The 23290-nt window shown below is 48.9% G+C and overlaps 1 protein-coding gene across 1 annotated transcript; it reads left to right on the top strand.

Annotated features, from left to right (window-relative positions):
• The first annotated feature begins 6217 nt into the window (after positions 1-6217).
• On the top strand, positions 6218-23201 carry MAT1A (methionine adenosyltransferase 1A). The gene is made up of 9 exons (XM_070781976.1): positions 6218-6542; positions 10193-10270; positions 11084-11206; positions 14004-14116; positions 14455-14598; positions 18573-18791; positions 19825-20007; positions 20342-20475; positions 21113-23201. Exons 1-9 carry the CDS (start codon positions 6449-6451, stop codon positions 21213-21215), a joined length of 1191 nt encoding a protein of 396 aa, XP_070638077.1. The 5' UTR covers positions 6218-6448; the 3' UTR covers positions 21216-23201.
• Positions 23202-23290: the final 89 nt, after the last annotated feature.

Raw genomic sequence — 23290 nt, 5'->3', positions numbered from 1 at the left:
CAAAAAAGATACCTTGTATGATTTCAGTCTTTTCAGATGCATTGAAAGTTTTGTACCTAGCATATGGTCTACTCTGGAGAATATTCCATGTGCACTTGAGAATAATCTATATTCTATTTTCAAATCGACTTTTCTATATACATTAGTTAGGTCTAGTTGGTCTACAGTGTTCTTCAAGTCTTCTCTTTCTGTATTGATCTTCTGTTTATTCTACATATTATTAAAAATGAATACTTCAAATAGTTGAAATCTCCAACTATTTCTACCTTCTACCTTTAATTATGTCAGTTTTGCTCTGTATATTTTGGAAAGGCAATGCCAAAGAATGCTCAAACTACTGCACAATTGCACTCATCTCACATGCTAGTAAAGTAATGCTCAAAATTCTCCAAGCCAGGCTGCAGCAATACATGAATTGTGAACTTCCAGATGTTCAAGCTGGTTTTAGAAAAGGCAGAGGAACCAGAGATCAAATCGCCAGCATCCGCTAGATCATCGAAAAAGCAGGAGAGTTCCAGAAAAACATCTATTTCTGCTTTATTGACTCTACCAAAGCCTTTGACTATGTGGACCACAATAAACTGTGGAGAATTCTGAAAGAGATGGGAATACCAGAGCACCTGACCTGCCTCTTGAGAAACCTATATGCAGGTCAGGAAGCAACAGTTAGAACTGGACATGGAACAGCAGACTGGTTCCAAATAGGAAAAGGAGCATGTCAAGGCCTCTTGAGAAACCTATATGCAGGTCAGGAAGCAACAGTTAGAACTGGACATGGAACAGCAGACTGGTTCTAAATAGGAAAAGGAGTATCTCAAGTATATTGTCACCCTGCTTATTTAACTTATATGCAGAGTACATAATGAGAATCACTGGGCTGAAAGAAGCACAAGCTGGAATCAAGATTGCCAGGAGAAATATCAATAACCTCAGAGATGCAGATGACACCTCCCTTATGGCAGAAAGTGAAGAGGAACTAAAAAGCCTCTTGATGAAAGTGAAAGTGGAGAGTGAAAAAGTTGGCTTAAAGCTCAACATTCAGAAAATGAAGATCATGGCATCTGGTCCCATCATTTCATGGGAAATAGATGGGGAAACAGTGGAAACAGTGTCAGACTTAATTTTTGGGGACTCCAAAATCACTGCAAATGGTGACTACAGCCATGAAATTAAAAGACGCTTACTCCTTGGAAGGAAAGTTATGACCAACCTAGATAGCATATTCAAAAGCAGAGACATTACTTTGCCAACAAAGGTCCGTTTAGTCAAGGCTATAGTTTTTCCAGTAGTCATGTATGGATGTGAGAGTTGGACTGTGAAGAAAGCTGAGCACTGAAGAATTGATGCTTTTGAACTGTAGTGTTGGAGAAGACTCTTGAGAGTCCCTTGGACTGCAAGGAGATCCAACCAGTCCATTCTAAAGGAGATCAGTCCTGGGTGTTCTTTGGAATGATTGATGCTGAAGCTGAAACTCCAGTACTTTGGCCACCTCATGCGAAGAGTTGACTCAATGGAAAAGATCCTTATGCTGGGAAGGATTGGGGGGAGGAGGAGAAGGGGACTACAGAGGATGAGATGGCTGGAGGCATCACCGGCTCGATGGACACGAGTTCGGTAAACTCTGGGAATTGGTGATGGACAGGGAGGCCTGGCATGCTGCAATTCATGGGGTTGCAAAGAGTCAGACACGACTGAGCGACTGAACTGAATTGAACTGAATTGGCTTATCTTCATATTCACTGACCCTTTTGTCTGCCTAAATGTGCTGCTGAACCCCTGTAATGAATTTTTGATTTCTGTTATTATACTTTCTAGGAGTCGGACAGGACTAAGCTACTTCACTTTCACTTTTCTCTTTCATGCACTGGAGAAGGAAATGGCAACCCACTCCAGTGTTCTTGCCTGGAGAATCCCAGGGACAGGGGAGCCTGGTAGGCTGCCGTCTATAGTGTCGCACAGAGTCGGACATGACTGAATTGAGTTAGCATAGCATAGCATTATACTTTTGAGCTCCAAAATTCCTAGTTGGTTTATTTTTATAATTTTGTCACTTTACTGATATTCTCTATTTGGTGAGACACTATGCTGACTTCCTTTAATTTTTTTCATTCGTGGTTTCTTTGTATCTTTGAGAATATATAAGACAGTTGATTTTAAGTCTTTGTTCCAGTAAGTACAATGCATGTGCTTCCTCAAAGGCAGTTTCTATTAGTTTCTTTTTTCCCCCCTTGCACAAGGGCTATACTTTTTTGTTTCTTTGTGTGCCTGGTAATTTTTTGCTGGAAAATGGACATTTTTTAATGTTATAATGTGGCAACTCTGGAAAAAGATATTCTCCTCTCCCTGCATTTGCTGTTGCCATTTGTTGGGTCACTGTTTCTTTTATGTTTTCCTGAACTATTTTGTATTCTGTACTTTTGTCCTGTGTGGCCAATGAAGTCTGTGTTTCATTAGCTTAGTAGCTGGCCATTGTTTTGACAGAGTTTCCTTGTATACCTGGATCCTAGAAAATAGAAAAGATACCCTCCCAGTTTTTGTGGATTGTCTCTGTCTTAGGGCATTCTGACCAACCTAGATAGCATATTCAAAAGCAGAGACATTACTTTGCCAACAAAGGTTCGTCTAGTCAAGGCTATGGTTTTTCCTGTAGTCATGTATGGATGTGAGAGTTGGACCGTGAAGAAGGCTGAGAGCGGAAGAATTGATGCTTTTAAACTGTGGTGTTGGAGAACACTCTTGAGAGTCCCTTGGACTGCAAGGAGATCCAACCAATTCATTCTGAAGGAGATCAGCCCTGGGATTTCTTTGGAAGGAATTATGCTGAAGCTGAAACTCCAGTACTTTGGCCACCTCATGCGAAGAGTTCACTCATTGGAAAAGACTCTGATGCTGAGAGGGATTGGGGGCAGGAGGAGAAGGGGACGACAGAGGATGAGATGGCTGGATGGCATCACTGACTCGATGGACGTGAGTCTGGGTGAACTCTGGGAGTTGGTGATGGACAAGGAGGCCTGGCGTGCTACGATTCATGGGGTTGCAAAGAGTCAGACACGACTGAGCGACTGAACTGAACTGAACTGAGGGCATCTATAACTCTGCCTTATCCTTAACTTCCTGTTTTGAGAAGCCTGAAGTTCAGCCACAGATGATAAACATGGTCTGCCACTTGTTATTTTTGACATTTAGAGATTCCTCAGGGGTAAATCCAACTGAAAGTGGTATTTTCAAAGCCAAGTTTCTTCAGAGGTTTGTCAGCAAAGCTTTAGAGTTGAAGGTTGTTGCATGGAAATGAGATCAACTTTGGGCCTTCGACACACTGTATTGGGGAATAGGTAATCAGTGGGGCTGGTTAGGGGACATTAGGACAATTCATGTGTAAGGGAGAATGGGACAGTCTGTGCATAAGGGAGGCTTTAATTTGAGTTTATGATGGTAGATTAGGGCTATGTAGTTCTCCTAGCTTCAGCTTTCTAGATAATTACATTGTTGCTAATATCTGCCAGTTCCATCTGAAAAGAACAGATTGATGCTGCTATTTTGACTCTTGGTTGGAGTGCTGTTTCTGTTCTCTAACTGGGTAAAATTTATTGCAAAAGGGAAATCTTTGATCTAGTTCAGGGTTACCAGGGCCTTGCATTTTGTCTTGTTTTTTAAAGCATGCCAATGATTAGTATTTTCTCTGCAGCATCATGTTGACATTAAATAATTAGAGAAGTTGAAAATATCCAGCCACTGGGAGCTGACTGGTTAAATAAAGTATTTTATATCCCCATGTGGGATACTAGTCAAGTGCTAAAAATGAGATGTAAAAAGAGGACAAAAGTATATTGTCAGGAAAAAAACCAAGATGCATATAACATACATACAGATATCTACTTTTTTTCCAGGAGAAAATCATGTACATAAACGTATAAAGTGCTTGTGTGCTTACTCTGTCACTCTGCAGCGCCATGAACTGTACTCCACCAGGCTCCTCTGTCCATGGGATTTCCCAGGCAAGAATACTAGAGTGGGTTGCTACTTCCAACTCCAGGCGTTCTTTCTGACCCAGGGGTTGAACCTGCTAATGCCTCCTGGGAAGCCCCTGTAAGGTGATTAGGTAATATTTTATTAAATCCTTATTATGTGCTAGCAGTATGCTTAGTACTTAACATACCCATGTGATTTCATATAGTTCTGACAACAATGCTATGAGGTAGGAATTATTTAACCCCCTTTAAAAGATGAGGAAACAACACCCTTAAGAGGGTAAGAAACCCACCCTAGGGTGCTAGAAGATTAGAGGCAAAACAGGACCCCAGCCCTGAAGCCTGCACTCCTAACCACTGTGTTCTGTGCACTTTTTGTTAACATTCATCTGCTGAAAGAGTATATGGTGGCCTAGTCTTTAGTAGGAATGTCATACAAGACTCATATAAAGTGGATTCTCAACTAGGTGCCTTCCAGATCCCTCCCTCCCTCTGAATATGTATCCAGGCTGCAGAACCCTCCTGCATATGTTTCTGAAGTGCCACTTCTCTGGAGAGGACATTGTCCCTTCCACTTCCATTCACTCCCCCTCACCCACCCCCTGCCTCTTTACCCCATAATGCTATTATTAATTTTGGAATTCAGAGGGCAATTAGACTGCTTTGTTTTATGACTTCTTGCTAGCTCTAGGAATCTGGATGCATATCTTGTTCTTAAAGCATATTTAGAGCATAATGACTATAGTTGTTAACTGCTAGTGTAATCCAGGTCTACAGTTCACATTAAACATTAGCTCATATTGCCTCCAGGTTTGAAACCAATGTACCCAGAAGAAATTTACAAAGGGACAATGATGTTGAAATATTTTAAGTGCAAACAGGATTCCTGTGTGTTGACAGGGACAAGGCCATGTTGTCTAAAGTCCCTATTTTGATTCCTAATTTTCCATTCCTTTCCAGTGGCCTTTTCCTCTTTGGACATTCTACAATCTTGTGACTAAGCATTCCAGCTCCCTCTTTGTGAAATGCCTCTGATTGAATGTGTATATATAAAATCTCTTACTTTATCCCAGCAGAGGTGACTTTAATATGGAGGGATGCTACTGCCACTGTTGACCAGTTGGAAAACTCAGCGTTTGGAGCACTGGAAAATTTTTTTTAAATGTTCATCTTCTAAGTAAAGAGGGAATTCGGTTGCCAGAATTATTAGTTCATACAACCGTGTTCTACTTTTTGCTTCCCACAGAGCACTGTTTGGTGCATGAGGTTTTGGTTGATTACGTTTTATTGCATTCTAGTGGGAACCAGTTTCTCCACCCATTCTCACTCTCTGTGCTTTCAATTCCCTTTTGTTCCTTGGGCCAAAGGATGCAGCTAGATCTGAGAGCTGGAGAGAGTGAAGTAAAAGATGCTGGCATTAAATGCAAGAGTTGGTTCAGTATATAATCCTGTCTACTTCTTTTCTTGGTCAAAGCAAAAATAATGCAGGCATCTTGCAAGAAGGATGTTTATCAAGTGTATAGGAACTAATGTGTAGATGCTTAGTTTATCATATGTAAGCTTTGGGAAACTGGAGTCTGATGATTTCCCTATAACGAATCTGCCTCTCAGGATTTTTTTTCCCCAAAAATCATTGTTCTCCATAGCCTATCCAGATATTTTTTAACATCTTGCTTGTTAATGTCACTGCCAGCATCTTAGAGAAGTTGACAGTTTATGTGATTTCTATTAGCAGAAAAAAGTGGGCTCAAAAGCTTTTTCTCTAAATGAATCTATTGTTGAATGTCTAAACTGACTCAGAATACAGGTGCATGCTCTGAGAAGGTAGAAGGGGAAGAGCCCAATCCAGACAAGGTATGTGGGGGGGAGGCAGGGAACCCAGAAGCAACGGCCAGCCACCCTGTGCTGTGATCTCAGCCTAAACCATATCCCTGGGAAGGAGTTTTTTACTTCCTATTTGTATCCCTGGGCAACCACAGACCCCCACCTCCTACGTGGGATGTTAGCCTTGGAGCACTGAGGAGATGAGCTGCAGAGCTAAAGCAAAGTCCCAGAGGAGCTTCAGTTCTGCAGAATCTATGCAGCCTTCTTTGCCATACATTGATCACACGCTTAGGGCTTGGGAGATGAGAGCTGAGGGCTGAAATTCCTCAAGGTAAGAAGACCCCCTCTCCCAGAAAATGGACTCCTCCAGTTTTTTCACATGATTATTCAAGTACTTTCACTTTCCCATATATAGGAGTCCCTCAGGAGCAAGCTCTGACCAGTCAGAGGGAGTGACACATCGCTCTCCAGTCCCTCCTCCTCGCCCGTCCGCACCTTTACTCACGTGCTGGCGGACACTTAGGCAGAAGTGAGCCCCGTGGCTCTGCCAAAGACGAGCCTGTTGGCTTTAAAGGAGGAAAATTAAAAAAACCTTAGGCCAGGTCCCAGCATTAAAATTGTTACCTTGAAGAAGCTGAGTGGAGAAGTGTGAAGAGATGAATGGACCAGTGGATGGCTTGTGTGATCATTCTCTAAGTGAGGAAGGAGCATTCATGTTCACATCGGAATCTGTAGGAGAGGGGCACCCGGGTAAGTAGGTGGTCCTGGACGGATGGCAACCTATACGGGGTAGGGGGCTGTTACTGGAGGCCTGGAAAACAGTGTGCATAAATTACTACAAAGGATCTCAAGAAGAACAATATGCAATCTTTTTTATTTTATTAATTTGCAGTTTTGTAAAACATTCACTTGTTATGCAAATAATAGACTGTAAGTTAATGAAGCCAAGGGTCTGTGCAGCTGCCCACCACCAGCGTTTCCTTGGGGCTACAACAGAGAATATATGGTTAGTTAGATAAACATATTGTATGTGTAGAATATATCATCAGGTATTCACTTTATACAGAGTTTTGTTTTGTTTTTTTGGTAAAGCTTTTTTTTTTTTTTTATCAATGAGCAGCTTAAGTCAACAGAGAATGTTCCCACAAACAAGACCACGGGTCACTAAGTTTCGAATGTAAAGCGTGTAGAGTTTAGAAATGAACAGCAGTGCATTCTAATAGGGGCTGAGACAGATCTCGAGGTCCTGAAAGAAAATTCCAGCATTTATTTTTTTTGATCTCTGAGAAGTGCGATGTGGAGGAATGAGAGAGGCTTCCGTGAAGACCACGATGGGAGCCTGCAGTTTCTGGGACAGTGGTTCTCAGACTTCAGGGTGCATCACCATCACCCAGTGGGCTTGTTAGAACACAGAGTGCTGGGCCCCACCCCCAGAGTTCCTGATTTAATACGTCTTGGGTGAGGCTCAAGAATTTGTGTTCTGAAGAAGTTCCCAGGCAATGCTGATACTGCTGATGTGGGAGCCACACTCCGCGAACCACTGATCTAGGAGAACCCTGGGGGTTCACGGATTTATGTATTTAAGCACCTCTTCGAAATTCACCAGAGTATTTGAAGTTTTTGGTGACTTATCATCACCGAGTTTAACTTTTTTTCATCTTCCTCATCCTGGCTATTTCTCAAAGAGCTTTAGTTTTCATACCCTGTAGCTCAGCTTTAGATGTCTCGGTGCACTGCCCCTTCCATATGCTTTAGCCACTGGTTCTCAACTGGGGAAAGTTTTGCAACCCTTTTCCCCTAAGGGCATTTTGTAAGATCTGGAAACATTTTTTGGTTGTTACAGCTATTCCAGGGGGTCGAGGCATGGCCTGATACCAGCAGTCTGGAGAGAGGCCAGGTGTGCTTCTAAACACAAGACCATCCCCCACAACAAAGAAATTTTCCAGCCCCAACTGTCAATAGTGCTGCTGAGAAATCTTGGCTTAAACTGAATGTTGTTTGTAGCTTAGCTCATTTCAATGTAAACAGCATCTTTCATTCTGCATGACTTTATAAAGTTTCTAGGCTTATTTACTCATAGTCTCAGGTTCACTGCTATGTCTGATGTATTTTGGACAGCGCCATGACTTATGAAGGCCATCTACAGGTCAGAAAATGGCCATATATAGAATGTGCTCCACGTGGAGGAAGTGGGTGCTTCTTCAGACAGCTGCCAGTGGTCCCACTGTACACACAGCTATGTGCTCAGTGGACAGAGAATGAAAATTGCAGTCAGTTGACTATTCTGTCTGCTTAATGGCAGCCCTTCAATTTGTCTGATTTAGCTTACCACTGTACATTAGCTGTCCGTGTAAAACAGTTTTCTTGGTGGTTTTCTTCTTGTCATTCCAGTGCTGAATTCGTCTCCATCAGAAAGATAGAATTAATGCTTCCTTTTCAACTTCCAAGAAAACTATTAGCTATCTTAAGGCTACTAAGTGATATTGATAGAAAATTGGAAAGCCTTAAACAGTTGAGAAAGGACCTCCTAAGGCATTATCTTAATCTATGCAGCTATCTCAGTACCCTTGCTCAACTCCAGCTTATCCCTAATATCCCTATCCCATTTCCCTGTGTGTACTGGAAACATGTGACCTCTGTCCTCTGAGCGAGCAGAGTCATCCATGGTCAGCATGTGAGTGGCTCCTAGGAGTCCTGGTGGCTGGGTCTAAAGTGATATTTGAGCAGCAGGTGGCCTTTACTGGTAGGTGGTTGCAGGGGCATGAACTCAGGCAAACCTTGATTTATAACCAGGATCAGCAGGGAGATGGAAAAACTCAAATATATATTTAGTAGCAGCTTCTGAAGGACAGATTAGAGAATTAACCTTCAGATTAACATTTTAACCACAGAATTTCATATGCACTTTCAAAATCAGAAGTGCTTGATTCTGGGCCTGCATTCTTAATTTAAAAACCTAGAAAATGACAAAAGGGACACAAGGAAATTTGAGAGGTGATGGATGTTTATTAAATCTTGATTGCGATGATGGTAACACAAGTATGTACATATGACCAAACTTGCCAAATTTACATACATTAATTATATGCAAATTTTTGTATACCAATTATACTCCAATAAGTCTGGGGAAAATCTTATTAACTTGCAAAGAGTGGACTCTGTGGGTATTTTGAACACTAAACAAGATGTAATATGTGCAAATAGACGTCACTTTTATTTCTGAGTTTGTAAACATTGGCAGTACACATAACTCCAGAGCAGGAGTGGATTTCTCCACAGCGTCTACATGCTTGACCACGAGGAGTCTTTTTTAAATTATTTATTTTGGCTGCACTGGGTCTTCGTTGCTGTGCACGGGCTTCGTCTAGGTGCAGTGAGGGGGGCTGCTCTCTAGTTGCCGTGTGCGGACTTCTCACTGTGGTGATTTCTCTCGTGGAGCACGGGCTCTAGGCACAGGGGCTCAGCAGTTGCCACACCTGGCTTGCTCCAGCATGTGAGATCTTCCTGGACCAGGGATTGAAGCTACGTCCCCTGCATCAACAGGCGGATTCTTAACTACTGGATCACTAGGGAAATCCCATTGATCATGGGGAATATTTAAGGCAAATCATAGAAGAATAAGATGAAGTACCAGCCCGTGTTGAGCTTTTCTCAGTCCCGCCTTGATGAGGAGGTCAGACCCAGCTGCTGGGACATCTGGCCTTCAGGAGGCTGAATGATGGGGAGGATCTCCCAGCGGCTTGTGGAAGTGCTCAGCAAAACAGCAGGGGCAGTGATGTGTGGAGGTTCTCTTGCAGGAGTCTTACAGGTGGAGTCATGGAAGTGGGCGTGGCTTTATGCACCGTGCACTGTGGCTGCTGGGACCAGCGGTACTGTGCATCTACCGGATCTGTCCTCTTCTACCTGCCGCACCTAATCTCACGGACGTCATTAGTGTTTTACATTCTGTTTCTAGGACTTTCCTTGATGTTAGAATTTAAGGAAATATGCTGAGGAATGAGATATTTCTGTGTGTATATCTTAGTTCCTTGTACATCTATATCTATTATTTATTTAGATATAGTTAGATATTCCTATAAATCTAGTTTTCTATGAATAGATACTTTTTAATTGGAAGACTATACGTGTATGTATATGTGAATTACTATAGACTCTTGTAACTGGCTTTGGAATATACTTTTCTTTTAGGGAATTCTATGACTTTATATAATATACATCATCCAAAATTAAGGCAAAAGTGGGAAGAAATAAAAATTCCAAAAATTTGCAATTTCTTATACTTTAAAGTGTCCTCTTGGGTAGACTTAATGTGTAAATTGACAAAATATCTAATTATTTTAACATTTCAGTTTTTAGGCTTAACATGTCTATGAATTTTACTCATGTTCATTCTTGTCCAGATAAGATCTGTGACCAGATCAGTGATGCAGTGCTGGATGCCCATCTCAAGCAGGACCCCAATGCCAAGGTGGCCTGTGGTAAGAAATGCCTGACCCTTCCTACTGGGGACCTGAGTGGGCTCAAATTGAAACCTGTGCCCATGTTGAAGCTCTCGGCACAGCAGAGAACTGGGGACTTCAGGGCCTAGAGGGCCCCGGGGTGATAGGACTAGTCTCTTCAACTTTACAGAGGGATCTTGGGTATCCCTTGGCCAAGGTCAAGGGGTAAGGGTCCTGGTGTGAAGACCAGAGCCCCAGTCTCCTCACAGTCAGCACCTTGTTTTGTCCGATGCTCAGACCCACCCTTCCCTCTCCAGCACCACCCTAGTCCTCAGAGTGAGCGCTGTAGGGACCCGTGTCCCTCTAAGGGTCAACTTCACCCTGACATGTTCATAAATAACTTGCCTTGATTCTGTGCTCAGGACCCCATACCCTAAAGCCTGCAGTGGAGCTTTGGCAGTAAGGGGGCAAAAGAGGCCTCATGTATGTTGGCTGCATTCTTTATGACTGCATACGGCATTGTCTCATTGTAATGCACACAGCAGTCTTATGATTATTTCCGTCCAACAGCCGAGGCTGAACAAGCAGTTCAAGATCGGGTAAGTAGTAAGTGCTTGGTATAAAAACTTGGAATTCGTGTGACCAGTTCTTTCCAAAGTGCAGTTCTCTGAGCAGCCTGTGAAGATGGTCAGAACTTGTGCTGGGCTGCACTGTCTGTTATCACCATGACTGTCCTTCTGGAGCCCGTTCCCGGAGTGGCCTCTTGTGTGGGTCTGTGTCAGCACCGTGAGAGGTCCAGGTGTGGAGCCCCTTAGCCGGCACATGGCCACTAGCCTGCCTCTTTGCCTTCAGAGACGGTGTGTAAGACGGGCATGGTGCTTCTGTGCGGGGAGATCACCTCCATGGCCATGGTGGATTACCAGCGTGTGGTGCGGGAGACCATCCAGCACATCGGCTACGACGACTCCGCCAAGGGTGAGGCCAGGGTCCCCGGGATGGAGCCCACCTAAGGCTCTCCATCTTCTGGAAGAGCAAATGCCTCTACCTCTAGGCCCACTTGCCAGGGTCCAGGTCCAGGGCTCGCAAGCTCTGGCAACAGTATGGCAGCCCAGGCAGACTGGCCCTTGTCCATCTGTTGCTGACTCTGGTCTTGTTTACGGTCCTAACTTCTTAGAAGAGGAAGAAGCTCTGGGTCCCAGGGGCTGCCCTCTCTTGGGGGCGTGTTGTCTGCCAGGTGCTGGGGCAGGTCTGTGTGTGTGTGTGTGTGTGTGTGTGTGTGTGTGTGTCTTCCTACCTAATTGTTGGAGGAACTCTGCTCCACTCCCTATGATGCAAATAAGGAAATTGAGGCTTAGAGATGTCAATAACTCATATAAGGTGGTACAATCAATAAGTGGCTATCCCCAGTTGGGACTCCTGTGCTTTCTGCTAAGCTAGGCTACTCTTCCCCACATACAGAAGGTGACTCAGTCCAGTACAGGTGTCAAAAGCAGGTGGAGGAGACAGGCTGGTCCAGGGTGGCTCCAGTGCCAGGCAGTGTGGGAGCCTGCAACCCCAGGAAAAGGCCCAGGCACTGGCTGGAGTTGAGGAGGAGCCCTGTGATGAGGTGGGGGTGAGAGAACTGATGGCCCTGAAGCAGATGCCTGCACGGTAGGAACAGGCAGGCCAGGAAGGAGCCCAGCCTGGAGGGTGTCAAAGGACAGGGCACAAGGGCCCGATTCTAGGGCTGGGGCACACTGGTCTGCTTATTGGTTGTTTGGGATGTATTGTGGCATCTTCCAGCTGCGGTGACATGCACGTGTCTTTTATGTGAGAGAGGCCCTCTCTGTGTGAGGGCATAGACACATAGAAGCTCAGTGCAGCCACCTACCTGCTGGCTTGCCCAAAGGACTCACTTGAGCATACGGAAATTTTGCAGATGTATCAGGAACCTCTGGGAAGAAGAAACCAGTGAGTACAGGCTGCTTCTCGCAGCCAGCACAAAGGGTGTTCACAGAGCAGGCACGTTGTCTCAGGACAGCAGCTCCCTGCCACGTTACCTTGCAAGCCTTCACCCTGTTCTGCCAAGAATAGCCAACTTATTATTTACTTATTCAAGAGCAAACTTTGTTCCGCGTTAGGTAGCAGGAAAGTCGTTCCCCCAGGGGTGTCACATCCCCTAGAAGAGAGAAGCAGGAGTGGGCCCAGCTCTTCTTGTCAGCACGCCTGCACCAAGGGGACTGGCAGGCTGCAGGCTGGGCTGCAGTCACAGGGCCCCCGGGCTGGAGGCCCCCACTGCTCTTTGCTGCGGAGTTGACCTTTCTAAGCCCTCCTCCTCTCCCCTTAGTGCCCTGAACTGTTTTCCCAAGTGACTTGGAGCCTTTCATTACATCTCAGCACTGAGATTTATTATTTAGACAGGAAGTGTAAGGTAAAATGGGGATTTGGTGAGTCCTTGGTGGCTGAAGGCTGTTCCCTGGTTTGTGTATTCAGAAGCCTTCACTAGGAATGGGGGCTGCAGAGGACAAGGTGGCCTGGCACTCCTGAGTAGAGGCACTGCCTGGCATTAAGTGGGATGCGGTACGAGACGCTCGGCAGCGAGTCCGCGGCAGAGTGTGCACTGAAGAGCTGGGGTGGGGGCCATTCAGGGGTGTTTACTGAGAGCTGGATGGGCTTGTGGAGGGGACGGGGGTCAGAGGAGGAGCTTTCTAGGCAGAGGGTCCTCGTGGAGGTGGAAAAGGAGGTTGTGTTTAAGCTGAACCTGAGTTCACTTTGGTTGAGGGCTCAGCTGGGAAAGCCTGGCTGGAGCTGAGCAGGTTCCAATTTACTGCCTTTGGTGATAGGTCTTTACTTGAAGCTTGTAGGTAAATAGTAGGTTGAACCTAGGGGTATTTTTGTGGTTTTATTTGTTTTAATAAGCCCATTCTGGCCACATGGGTGGGAGAACAGATTGGGAGAGGGTGGCAGTCACTGTGTCACTGATACTTGACTTTGTGGTGCATTTTGGCTCCTCATTCATATCCATCCTGTAGCTGAGCCCAGCAAGATGGGGAAAACCACTTTGGGAAGAGTCTGCAGTCTGCCTAGTGGCTCCCTCTTGGGGCTTCTTGGCCTGAGCTGCTGCTACCCAGGATGTCTGTGTCCCAGGCCCCCGCCCACTGTCCCCAGCCTGGGCCAGGCAGGAGGAAGGGACTTACCTCCATCTCTGTGCTTGAGCTTTGGGTATAGGCTGGCAGGGGCCTCAGCCTCCAGAGGTGTGGTTTTTCCATTTTGCTCCAGGCCCTGTGCATACCTCGGGCTCAGAGCACTCTGACTCGGGAGTGTCTCTGGATGGTCCACACGCACCTATTGTTCAGTATGTTTTAAACTTGGGTTTGGTGTATATTTTTGATACCTGGGCTCTGACAGGCAGTGTTGGAAGGGCCCTTGATGTTCACTTAGTGCAGTGATTTTAAACCTCAGGGAGAGCCTAAGGGGGCAGGCCCTTGGTCATCCACCGCCCTTCTACCAGAGCAGCTGTAACTGTTATCTGGTTTTCATACTGCCGTTCTGCGTAGGGTATATATTTTTAATTGAGGTGTAGTTTAATACACTGTGGAGGGTTTTTGTTTTGACTAAAGAGTTCCATGTGATAGGATGAGAAGGATACTGACATTCCCCATCCTAGGCCTCAGTTCTGAGCCCAGACTGATGGCAGAAACCACCACCCCAACACTAAATGCCCTCTTGGGTGCCAAGCAGGCCCCAGGAGCTCCAGCCTCCCTCTGCTTAGGCCCGCTCTCCTTGTGCCCAGGCTTTGACTTTAAGACCTGCAACGTGCTGGTGGCTTTGGAGCAGCAGTCCCCGGATATCGCCCAGTGTGTCCACCTGGACAGAAATGAAGAGGATGTCGGTGCCGGAGATCAGGTCACTAAATACTAAGCGTGGGCACCACATCAGAACAGCAGTGCAGTGTGCTCTGTGTCACAGGGCTGGCTGTTCATGTGTGATGGTCTGAGTGCGCTGTGGGGCGGAGCTCCCCCGCCCCAATGTCTGGAGTCACACAGCCCAGCTGGAGGGCAGGATGGCTTGGGAATGCCTGGTGTGGCCTGTCTCCCTACCTAGAGTGTTGGGTTTGGGGACCCTGTCTTCCCCTCCACAAGTACCCAGTATAAAAGTCATATGCCTGGGAGGGTGGAGGGCCAGCAGGGCTTTAGATTTGAAGAGAGTTGTCACCTGTAGTCTGAAATGGGTGTCTGCTACAGGGGCTGATGTTTGGCTATGCCACGGATGAGACGGAAGAGTGCATGCCCCTCACCATCATGCTGGCGCACAGACTCAACGCCCGCATGGCAGAGCTGCGACGCTCAGGGCAGCTCCCCTGGCTGCGACCTGACTCCAAGACACAGGTGACCCCCTGCAGGGCTCCAGAAATGTACCTCAAACAAACCGCTTTCTCTTGATTCTGGTCATATGTTAAGATCAAAATGTTCTGTCTGGGCACTCAAAGAATTGTTGAATCTGAAAAGAACTATTTATTTGAAAAATCTTCTGCTCCAGATAAATCTTTTCTTTTCTCCCCTGATCCGCCAACATTTTAGTATGAAAAAGTTTTAAATACAGAAAAATGAACAGTTCTAGATTTTTGGGAGGCGGGACTTAGCATATGTTTACTCTAGTAATATGATTCCCCAGTTCCTACCACAAACCTTCGTAACTGGTTTCAGACTTTTGGCCACTGCCTGTCAGGCCTCCATGTCTTGTGCAAAGCTTGAATACCCCATGAACAAGTGCTGTGTGTAGCTCGCTGCAGCCCTTTTGCTTTGCTTCTCACAGAAAGGATTTACCTTTGCTGATCCTGATGCTCTGTTGCCAGTGGCCCTGACCCCGTGTTCCCTGCAGTGATGAAATGCGCACTGAATCCGGATTTGAGAGCTGGCAGTAATGCAAATGCTGGCACATGCCAAGGCCTCTGCCTGCCTTCACTCTCCACATCCTGATAACCCTGATGGCCTCTTTCCTTGGAGCTCCTTTCCCAACTCTACTTCCGCACTCCAGTGGGGTCTGGACACTTCCTTCTACATTCTCTTTCCTCCTACCCACACTTGTGGGTTATTTTCACGTCTGCACACTTGGTTTCCAAATCTTCCACCTGCAGGCCTATCTGAATCACCAGCCCTCATTTCTCACTCATCCTGCAAACACATGGGCCCCAGGAGTGCTCCTCAGCTGAAGGGGTTTCATGGAGCCCACCTTTCCCCGGCCCTCTCTGTCTCCACTCTATCTGGGTTACTCTTGTCCCTATGGAACATCCCTTCTACTCTGGCCTCTTTTCCCAGGCCAGGCTTGGCTATGTCCTCCTAAAGGCTCTCTCTGCCTGGAAACTTCAGTTAATTTGCTTTGGACTTCACTTTTAATTTCCTTATATCTGCTCAGAACCATCTACAACTTTCTACTTCCTACTTGAGGCGAGAGGAATACCCATTTGTTATTCTGGCATTTGGCAGGCATTTACAGGTTTTCTAGCTTTTCCTTCCTCAATCCCCACCCTAGTCTTTGCTCAGTCCATATGCTTTCACTCACATTCCCTTCGTTTCCCAGTACTTTGCACCTGTGTGCTCACCCCTCACTTTCCTTGGAATCTTTCTCTGGTCCCCACCTGTCCTTCAGTGGCCAGCCTGGTTCCTGCCTCCTTCTGGTCTCCCCTGATCACTCTCAAATGGGACGTCTTCTTATCCTGCACTTGGAATTTGGCTCTTGTGGTTTTATAGTTCAGCACGGTGCTTGTGACTCTGCCACATTACTCCCCAGGCGTCAGGCTGCCCATGATGGAGGTTGCATATTGGCTGTACCTGGAGCAACAGAGTGTCTCTGTGGCCTAAAGGAAGCCCTTGGGACTTCAGGTGTTATCCACATGACCCCCACACTGGGAAGTGGGATCACTCAGGTGATCTTCAAGGTGGTGGGCAGAAGAGCTGAAATATGTAGGTTGTGATGGTACCAAAAGAAAGGAGCCTGCCCTGCCTGCTCCGTTCTGTGCCAGAGCTATGTGGGGATGGGGAAGAAGGGTGGAGATATCCTAGAACACAGATGAGAAGAAGTAAGTGGAGTGGCTCAGATTTCCTTCTCTCTCCATGAGGGTGAGCACTGGAGGGTTCACACATCAGATTCCCTGATATAGCAAAGGCCTCCTGTGTCTGCTTAGTAATAGGAGGTTTCCGAGTCCAGAGGGCAGTGAGGGAGGGAGGGGAAGATGGGCCCTTCCAGGCCTTCCCTTCTTGCAAGGAGACACTGAATTCTCTTATAAATGTCCCCTGCCGACCTCCACAAGGCTGCTGCCCTGGGAGGGGTGCCGTGCCGGAAACGATGTCTGGGCCTTCTCGTCTACTGGTAAAGGATTTTAGTCACCTGCCCCTGGTGTTCACTGTGAACAGAATGAGCCTTTCCACCTGAACAAATTTTTGCTGCTGATAACTAAGAGCGGAGTGGCAGTACAAATGGCTATTTTTGTACCTGGCCAGGGTTGTGTTTTCCGCGGCGTACTTTTCTCCACATCTTGCTGACGTGATGGGATAAGCACAATGCTTGGGGCCCTTCGCTCAGCCACAGCTCTGCTTGGGGTTTGCGGCAGAGTTGGGGAGCCCAGGAGCAGTGGAGATGGACCTCAGCAGCAACTCAGGAAGCGAGCCTTCTCTGAAGGCCTCCCCTCTGGAGCTCCCAACCCCCCAACTCCAGCTCCTCTCCCAGGTCCGGGAGTGCACGCAGCCCAGCAGGAAAGGTTCTGTGCTCGGGACACAGCTGGTGCGCATGTGCCCATCGCCCTAGGATCAAGCCTTGTGCAGCCAGGGCTCTGTCTCTTCCTTTTTCTGGACCCCACCCTATTGTTCTTTGGACCAGGCAGGACATCGAGTTTGATGGATATCGAAGGGGTCTTTGCCTTAGGCAGAGCCCCAGGGAGACCCCGTTTGCTGCCTGCAGTCCTATCAAGGCCCTTGGGGTGGGAGCAGCCTGTGCCTGCTGGCCAACATCCCTGCCAGGGCCATCTGGCGTAGCTGCACTCCTGCAGGCCCCATAGCCCCTCTGGGCACTGTTCTTGTGGGTCCACACTGCCTTGGGTAGCAGTGGGGCCTGGGGCTCCAGTACTGAGGATCTTGGGTGACAGCCTTCTGCTGGGAGGAGCCCAGTTACCAGGCTGCACAGTTCCAGGTTACAGCCCACCTTTGCTGGCTGTGTGATCTTGACCGAAGTATTTACATTCTGGAAGCCCATTTTCTCTCGTCTTTGAAATGGGGCTGGTAGCAACCTCTCATGGCGTCTGGCATGCCTTGTAGCACAAAGTACACACCCAGTCAGTGCCAGCTTCTTCTTCTTTTTCCAGCCTCATCTGCCTTCCTCACCACCTCCTTCCCTCACTCTGTGTGCAGTCCAAGGTGCGCAGGCTGGGGCATGGGCTCTTGTCCTCCCTGGTGTGTTGGGAGTGGACAGGGTGCAGAAGCATTCTGTCTGTGCCGCTGTGGCAGTGACACAAGCTGTGGGAGCAGGCAGAACAGCTATTGGCTCTTGGGCTTTTCACTAACTGGCCTGTGACTTCAAGGAAGTTGTTATTCTTCGCAGAGCCTGACTTTTCTCATTTGTAAAGTGGTGACAGTATTGCCCATCTTGCTGGGGTGGCTTCAGTATTCATCAGTAATGCATGAAACAGGCACAGAACTGACCTACGCTGCGGGGAGAGAATCCCAGCTCTGTCCTGTGGCCAGCCCTGCAGGGGAGCTGCAGACAGGATCCTGCTCTCCTTGTGCCCTCGGCTCTTCCTTGCTTTTGCCCAAATACCCAGAGGCTGGCAACCCAGGCCTTGCTGCTGCCTCTTAGCTCGATCACCCTGGCTCAGGTCCCTCCACCAGACAAGGTCCCTAGGCACATATGTTTCCAGAGACCCTCCGTTGAGGAGCTGAGGCAGTGGGCATGTGGCCTGTGGACTCCCGTGTTCCTTAGCAGAAGCCTGGGTGTCTTGCCTAGAGCCATGGAGGGTCAAGACAGGGATTTAGTGGAGGGACATTTGCTGGCGCACAGGACCCTCTGAGACAGAGGGAGTCATCTGCTGAGTCACAGAGGAGACTCTGCAACACCTGGGTCTCCAAAGTGGCACTGATTGTGGTTGCGTGGGAATAGCTTGTGCCTCGTGCCTGATCAGCTCATGGCACCAGGCAGTTATTTGCTATAAGAATGTGATGAGCTTCCCTGAAGGCCCTTTGAGGACAGGAGGCCGCCCCCCACCCCCCGGCTTTTGGGAGCCCTGTCCACCTCCTGGGCACCTGTGCCCGGCAGCGGAGTGTCCTGAGGTCAGGGCAGGAGCTCACATTTCCTCCCACCCTGCCTCCCCCAGGTGACAGTGCAGTACACGCAGGACAACGGTGCGGTCATCCCTATGCGCGTCCATACCGTCGTCATCTCCGTGCAGCACAACGAAGACATAACGCTGGAGGACATGCGCAGAGCCCTGAAGGAGCAGGTGATCAGGGCTGTCGTGCCAGCACGGTACCTGGATGAGGACACCATCTACCACCTGCAGCCCAGTGGGCGCTTTGTCATTGGAGGCCCCCAGGTGCATCCCTTTCTCCGAATGAGCCCTGATTTTGCTTACGTCCCCAGCACGAAGCCTGCAGGACCGACTTGGCCCTGAGTGAGATGTGAAGTCGGCTCGCTCTGTGCAGCCTGCTATGTGCCCTCAGTATAGGAGGGTGGGGGACATGTCCTGGGAGGTTCCTGGCCAAGGGACTAGCTAACTTTCCATCACAGGCACTGAGCTTGCCCTGGTGGGCTTGCCCTGGTGGCATTTCCCAGGTCTTGGCCACATGTGACCTGCAGCTCTTGTGGGCACCAAGGTGCGGACACAGAGTGGCCCCTTTCTCCTGTGCCACAGGCATGAGCAAGCAGAGAGTGGCCTAGCCCCTTGGAGAGGCCACTGACCACTGCCAGGCATCTCTGCTGTGGACATGTTGCCATGTAACAGAGCTCTCGGGCGGGGTCCTAGGCCAGAGTGGCACAGAAACGCAGGGTGAATGGAAGTCCTGTATTTTCCTGCAGAACTTCTCAGGGCTTTGGCATGCTCAGGGCCTTGGCATGCTGCTTAGAACTGTGGATTTCTAAGCAGGGCGGGTTTTGTGGTGCTATAATATGCAGACTTTCCCCACGTCATTTAATATAGAGCCCCCTCAAACATCTTCTGTGGACTGGCATTGCACGGAATAGACACCTGAGCAAATGGGGGATGATGTTTGCCAGGAGGCACCAGCCGGGGCTCCGCCCAGGGTGTATTGGTCCCAGCACAGGTCCCTGCTGAACTCGGGTTTCTCCATTATGATGGACTCCTACAACAAAGGCTTGGTGAGTGGGCTGAGACCCCCGTGGCCCATCTGACGAGGGGCCAGCTGGTGACCTGACTTCAGTGACTACTCAGTGACTGAACTGGGATTAGAGCCCAGGGTTTCTGGCTGACTCTCAGCCAAGGGGGTCTTCGGAACACTCGCTCCTAGAAGCTTCAGAGACTGTCTCCAAGCCGTGGTCTAGTGTCCAGCCAGTGTTTCGGCCACCCTTCCCCCAACATCTGCCCTCCGTGTCTTCCTTTTCCTCCGCAGGGGGATGCCGGTGTCACTGGCCGAAAGATCATCGTGGACACCTATGGCGGCTGGGGGGCACACGGCGGAGGCGCCTTCTCTGGGAAGGACTATACCAAGGTGGACCGCTCGGCGGCGTACGCTGCCCGCTGGGTGGCCAAGTCCCTGGTGAAAGCAGGGCTCTGCCGGAGAGTACTTGTGCAGGTGGGTGAAACCCCACCCTGCTCGCACCCCCACACCTGCCCTCATAGGGACGCACTGGCCTGGCGCAAGGCCCAAATGCTGGAGGACGTGACTCTGTTCCATGTTGGGTTTTGTGGCCACTGTCCTGCAAACCGGGAGTGGGACAGCAGAAGCCTTCAGGCAGCAGGGCACGCATGGAAACTGCAGCTGTGAAGTGGCGGGTGTTTCTAGGGAGATGAGGGCCGGGGCTAGGGAGAGTGTATTGGGCAGGGCCTGTGTGGTTTCAGCGGCCTCTCCCTGAGGACATCAAGGTCTCCGTGAAGGGCCTGTCCCTGACCCTGGGCTCTTCTGACAGGTGTCCTATGCCATTGGTGTGGCTGAGCCACTGTCTATTTCCATCTTTACCTATGGAACCTCTCAGAAGACAGAGAGAGAGCTGCTGGATGTGGTCAATAAGAACTTTGACCTTCGGCCTGGTGTTATCGTCAGGTAAAAGGGCCGCCCCTGCAGTTGGGCAAAGCCCTCTTTCCCCACCTGGTGCTTGCTTATTGGAAAGAGAATCAGAAGGAAGGATGTTCAGCCTCCCAGAAGCAGGAGAGGCTTCAAGTTCTTGGCGCAGCACAGTGTAAACCCCAAATGCAGAATGTCTAGTTTTCAGGTTGAAGGAGCCCAGCATTGACTTCAGGGGGCCCATCTTTGAGCAGGTGGAGGATCTTAGGAAGATAACTGCAAGACCGGATGGGGGGAATTGAGTCAGCAAGTCTGGCCCCAACTGCTCTCGCTTCTAATGCCACCCCTGCTTCTTGGAGCTTGCGGTGTCGATGTTGGGCTGTGCCAGGTCAGTGGAGCAGAGTGTAGGCCAGAGTTCAAATCCTGATTCCTGGTGCATCTGTCTGTCTGGTTGATCAGGCTGTCCTGGAACCCTGAGACTGTTTCTTAAGCGCCAGTGGCAGTCACCTTGTAAGGTGTGGCATAGCAGAGATAGGAAATTTAGGGAGAATTGCTCTTGAGTGGTTAATACCCCACACATTCATAGTCTGTTAATTACTCCTGTGCCCCAAATTCAGGGAAAGACACTCCACTCCTTTTCCATTAAAACTGACCCTTTGTTCTACTGAACGTGCAGGGACTTGGACTTGAAGAAGCCCATCTACCAGAAGACAGCATGCTACGGCCACTTCGGGAGGAGCGAGTTCCCTTGGGAAGTTCCCAAAAAGCTTGTGTTTTAGTGCTGGTGGGGGCCACTCCAGCTGGTGAGCCCTGGAGGCTTCAGGTGGGACAGAGCCATGCTCTTCTCCTCCAGGACCCTGACTCTCAGATCACCCACTGCCCCCTTCCTGGGCAGAGCCAGGCCCCTCTGACTTAGCAGGAGGAAGGGGGCCTTCTGGTGCCAGGACTCAGATCTCCTCATGAGGCCAGTCACTATGTTTCCCTGCCTCTCCCCCAGACCAAGGTGATGTGAATTTAGTGGAAATAGCATCCCTGTCAGAGGAAACCTGCTCACTCCCCTGCCCCCACAGCCTGGACCCTGAGTGGCCCCTCCCTCCCTGGTGTGTGCTGGGAAGATCTTAGGGCTCCATGAGGGTCTGGGTGTGCCGGGCCACCCTTCACGTCTGCAGCCATTTGGTCACCGTCCTGAGCCTGAGCCTTCCCACGGGCCATCCCAGGCCATGCTTGTGGCAGGGATGACAGCAGCTAGCGTGTGAGAGACCGAGCTCATCACTGATCTCATTTCTTCTTCACTGCAATACGATGAGGTGACACCTTGTGTTATGAGCATTTAAGGTGAGGAGGCCGAGCTAACTTTCACAGGGCCCACAGCTGCATGGGTCAGGGCCTAGACATGCGTCTGGGATCTTTGAATTGTGAGCCCATACACCTTGACCCCTCACCCTCAGCACCGCCCCCCACCCCGATCTCATGCTAGAAACAGGTCTGAGTGAAGAGATGAGGCTGTGACCTCTGTCCTGAAGACCTGAGGTTGCTGGGAGTTAGGGGATCGAGTCCCTTGGCGACCCCTGAGCAGTGATCTACAGAGCCAAGTCAGAACCAAAGGGATGTTTCCTTTGCCTCTGTAATTTCAGAAGATAGATTAGGGTGTGCTGGATATCCTGGCCCCTGGGGCTGCGCTGGAGTTTGAAATTAAGAGGCACCTATGTTATCCCAGCCCCTGACTACTCAGGGACATGCAGGGTTGGGCCCATGGACTCCTCCGATGAGGGTCCAAGGCCAGTCCTGTCCCATATAGGGCTTCCTAGAGCAGAAGCAGCAGCTTGTCCCTTAAACCAGGGATGGAACCCTGTGTCCTCCACATGCTTCTCTCTCTCTGACCCCTTTCTCTCATTTCTCTCTCTCTTGTAACCCCTGCAATCTGAGTGCTGTTGGAATAAGTGGGTGAGCCTCTCAGATCCCCCTTCCAGAGAGGACAGCCCAAAGGCCTGAATTCAAATGTTAAATGGTGACTGAAGTGGCAAGTCTTGACTCCTAGAGGGAGCTAAGTTGGCTGAGGTGTCATGAGGAGATTTCTGCCTTTGCCAGGTGACCTCTGGGGCCAGGGCTACCCCTGAGGTCTTGGGTGATTCTTGGCACATTAAGGTCTTAGAAGCTATGCATTCTCTTGCTTTCCTTTCCATGGCCAGTACCTCCCTGTACTCCTTCCCCAACCTGGGCCTCTGACTGCTGCACCGCTACCTTATCCCCAGCTCCGCAGACCACAGGTTCAGGTAGGAGCCTCCACAGGTCCCCGGAGAATACTGGGGTCTGGCTTCTTCCTGTGGCACTCGGTTGCCAGCTCCAGCTGAGATGCATAGCTCAGGAAGCCTCATCTGGGCAGCAGACAGCCTGCACTGAACTGTAGGCCTGAAGCACAAAAACCTTTGCTTTCTCTTTCCATCAGGGGAAAGGCAGCAGTTCAGGGCAGAAAAAGAAGCCCAGATGACCGTAAACACCTAAAGCTGATGTGTGATATGGAAGCTCAGGAGTCTCACAGGGCTCTGGTCACCTGGGAAGTCTCTAGTTCCTTTTCCTTTAGGTTTGCAGGTGGCTGAGTTCCTCTAACTTGGGCCACATTTGAAGTGAAAATGCAAATTTTTATACTTTCTGCACCCCCTGGGAGAAACAAGGTTTTCTTGGGTCAACACTGTTATATGAAACTCGAGTCTTTATTTGTTAATAGTGCGTGCTAAGCCAGTGAATAAAATCTTGAGAAGCAACTACTCTATGCTTAGTTTCTGTCTGCAACCGCCCTAGACACCTCACCTCCAAGTAGCGTTACCTCATCCACCCCCCAGCGAAGCGGCTGTCC

This window comes from Bos indicus, chromosome 28, assembly GCF_029378745.1.
Source record: "Bos indicus isolate NIAB-ARS_2022 breed Sahiwal x Tharparkar chromosome 28, NIAB-ARS_B.indTharparkar_mat_pri_1.0, whole genome shotgun sequence".
In the NCBI taxonomy this organism is placed as follows: Eukaryota; Metazoa; Chordata; class Mammalia; order Artiodactyla; family Bovidae; genus Bos; species Bos indicus.
Note: the sequence above shows the minus strand (reverse complement) of the source record. Positions and strands in the feature narration are given on the sequence as shown.

Bases quoted from the DNA above. Each gene is read 5' to 3' on its own strand.
- MAT1A (XM_070781976.1), top strand. From the start codon at position 6,449: ATGAATGGACCAGTGGATGGCTTGTGTGATCATTCTCTAAGTGAGGAA. The intron at 11,207-14,003 runs GTGAGGCCAGGG...CCTTGTGCCCAG, and splicing joins CTACGACGACTCCGCCAAGG to GCTTTGACTTTAAGACCTGC. The intron at 14,117-14,454 runs GTCACTAAATAC...TGTCTGCTACAG, and splicing joins ATGTCGGTGCCGGAGATCAG to GGGCTGATGTTTGGCTATGC.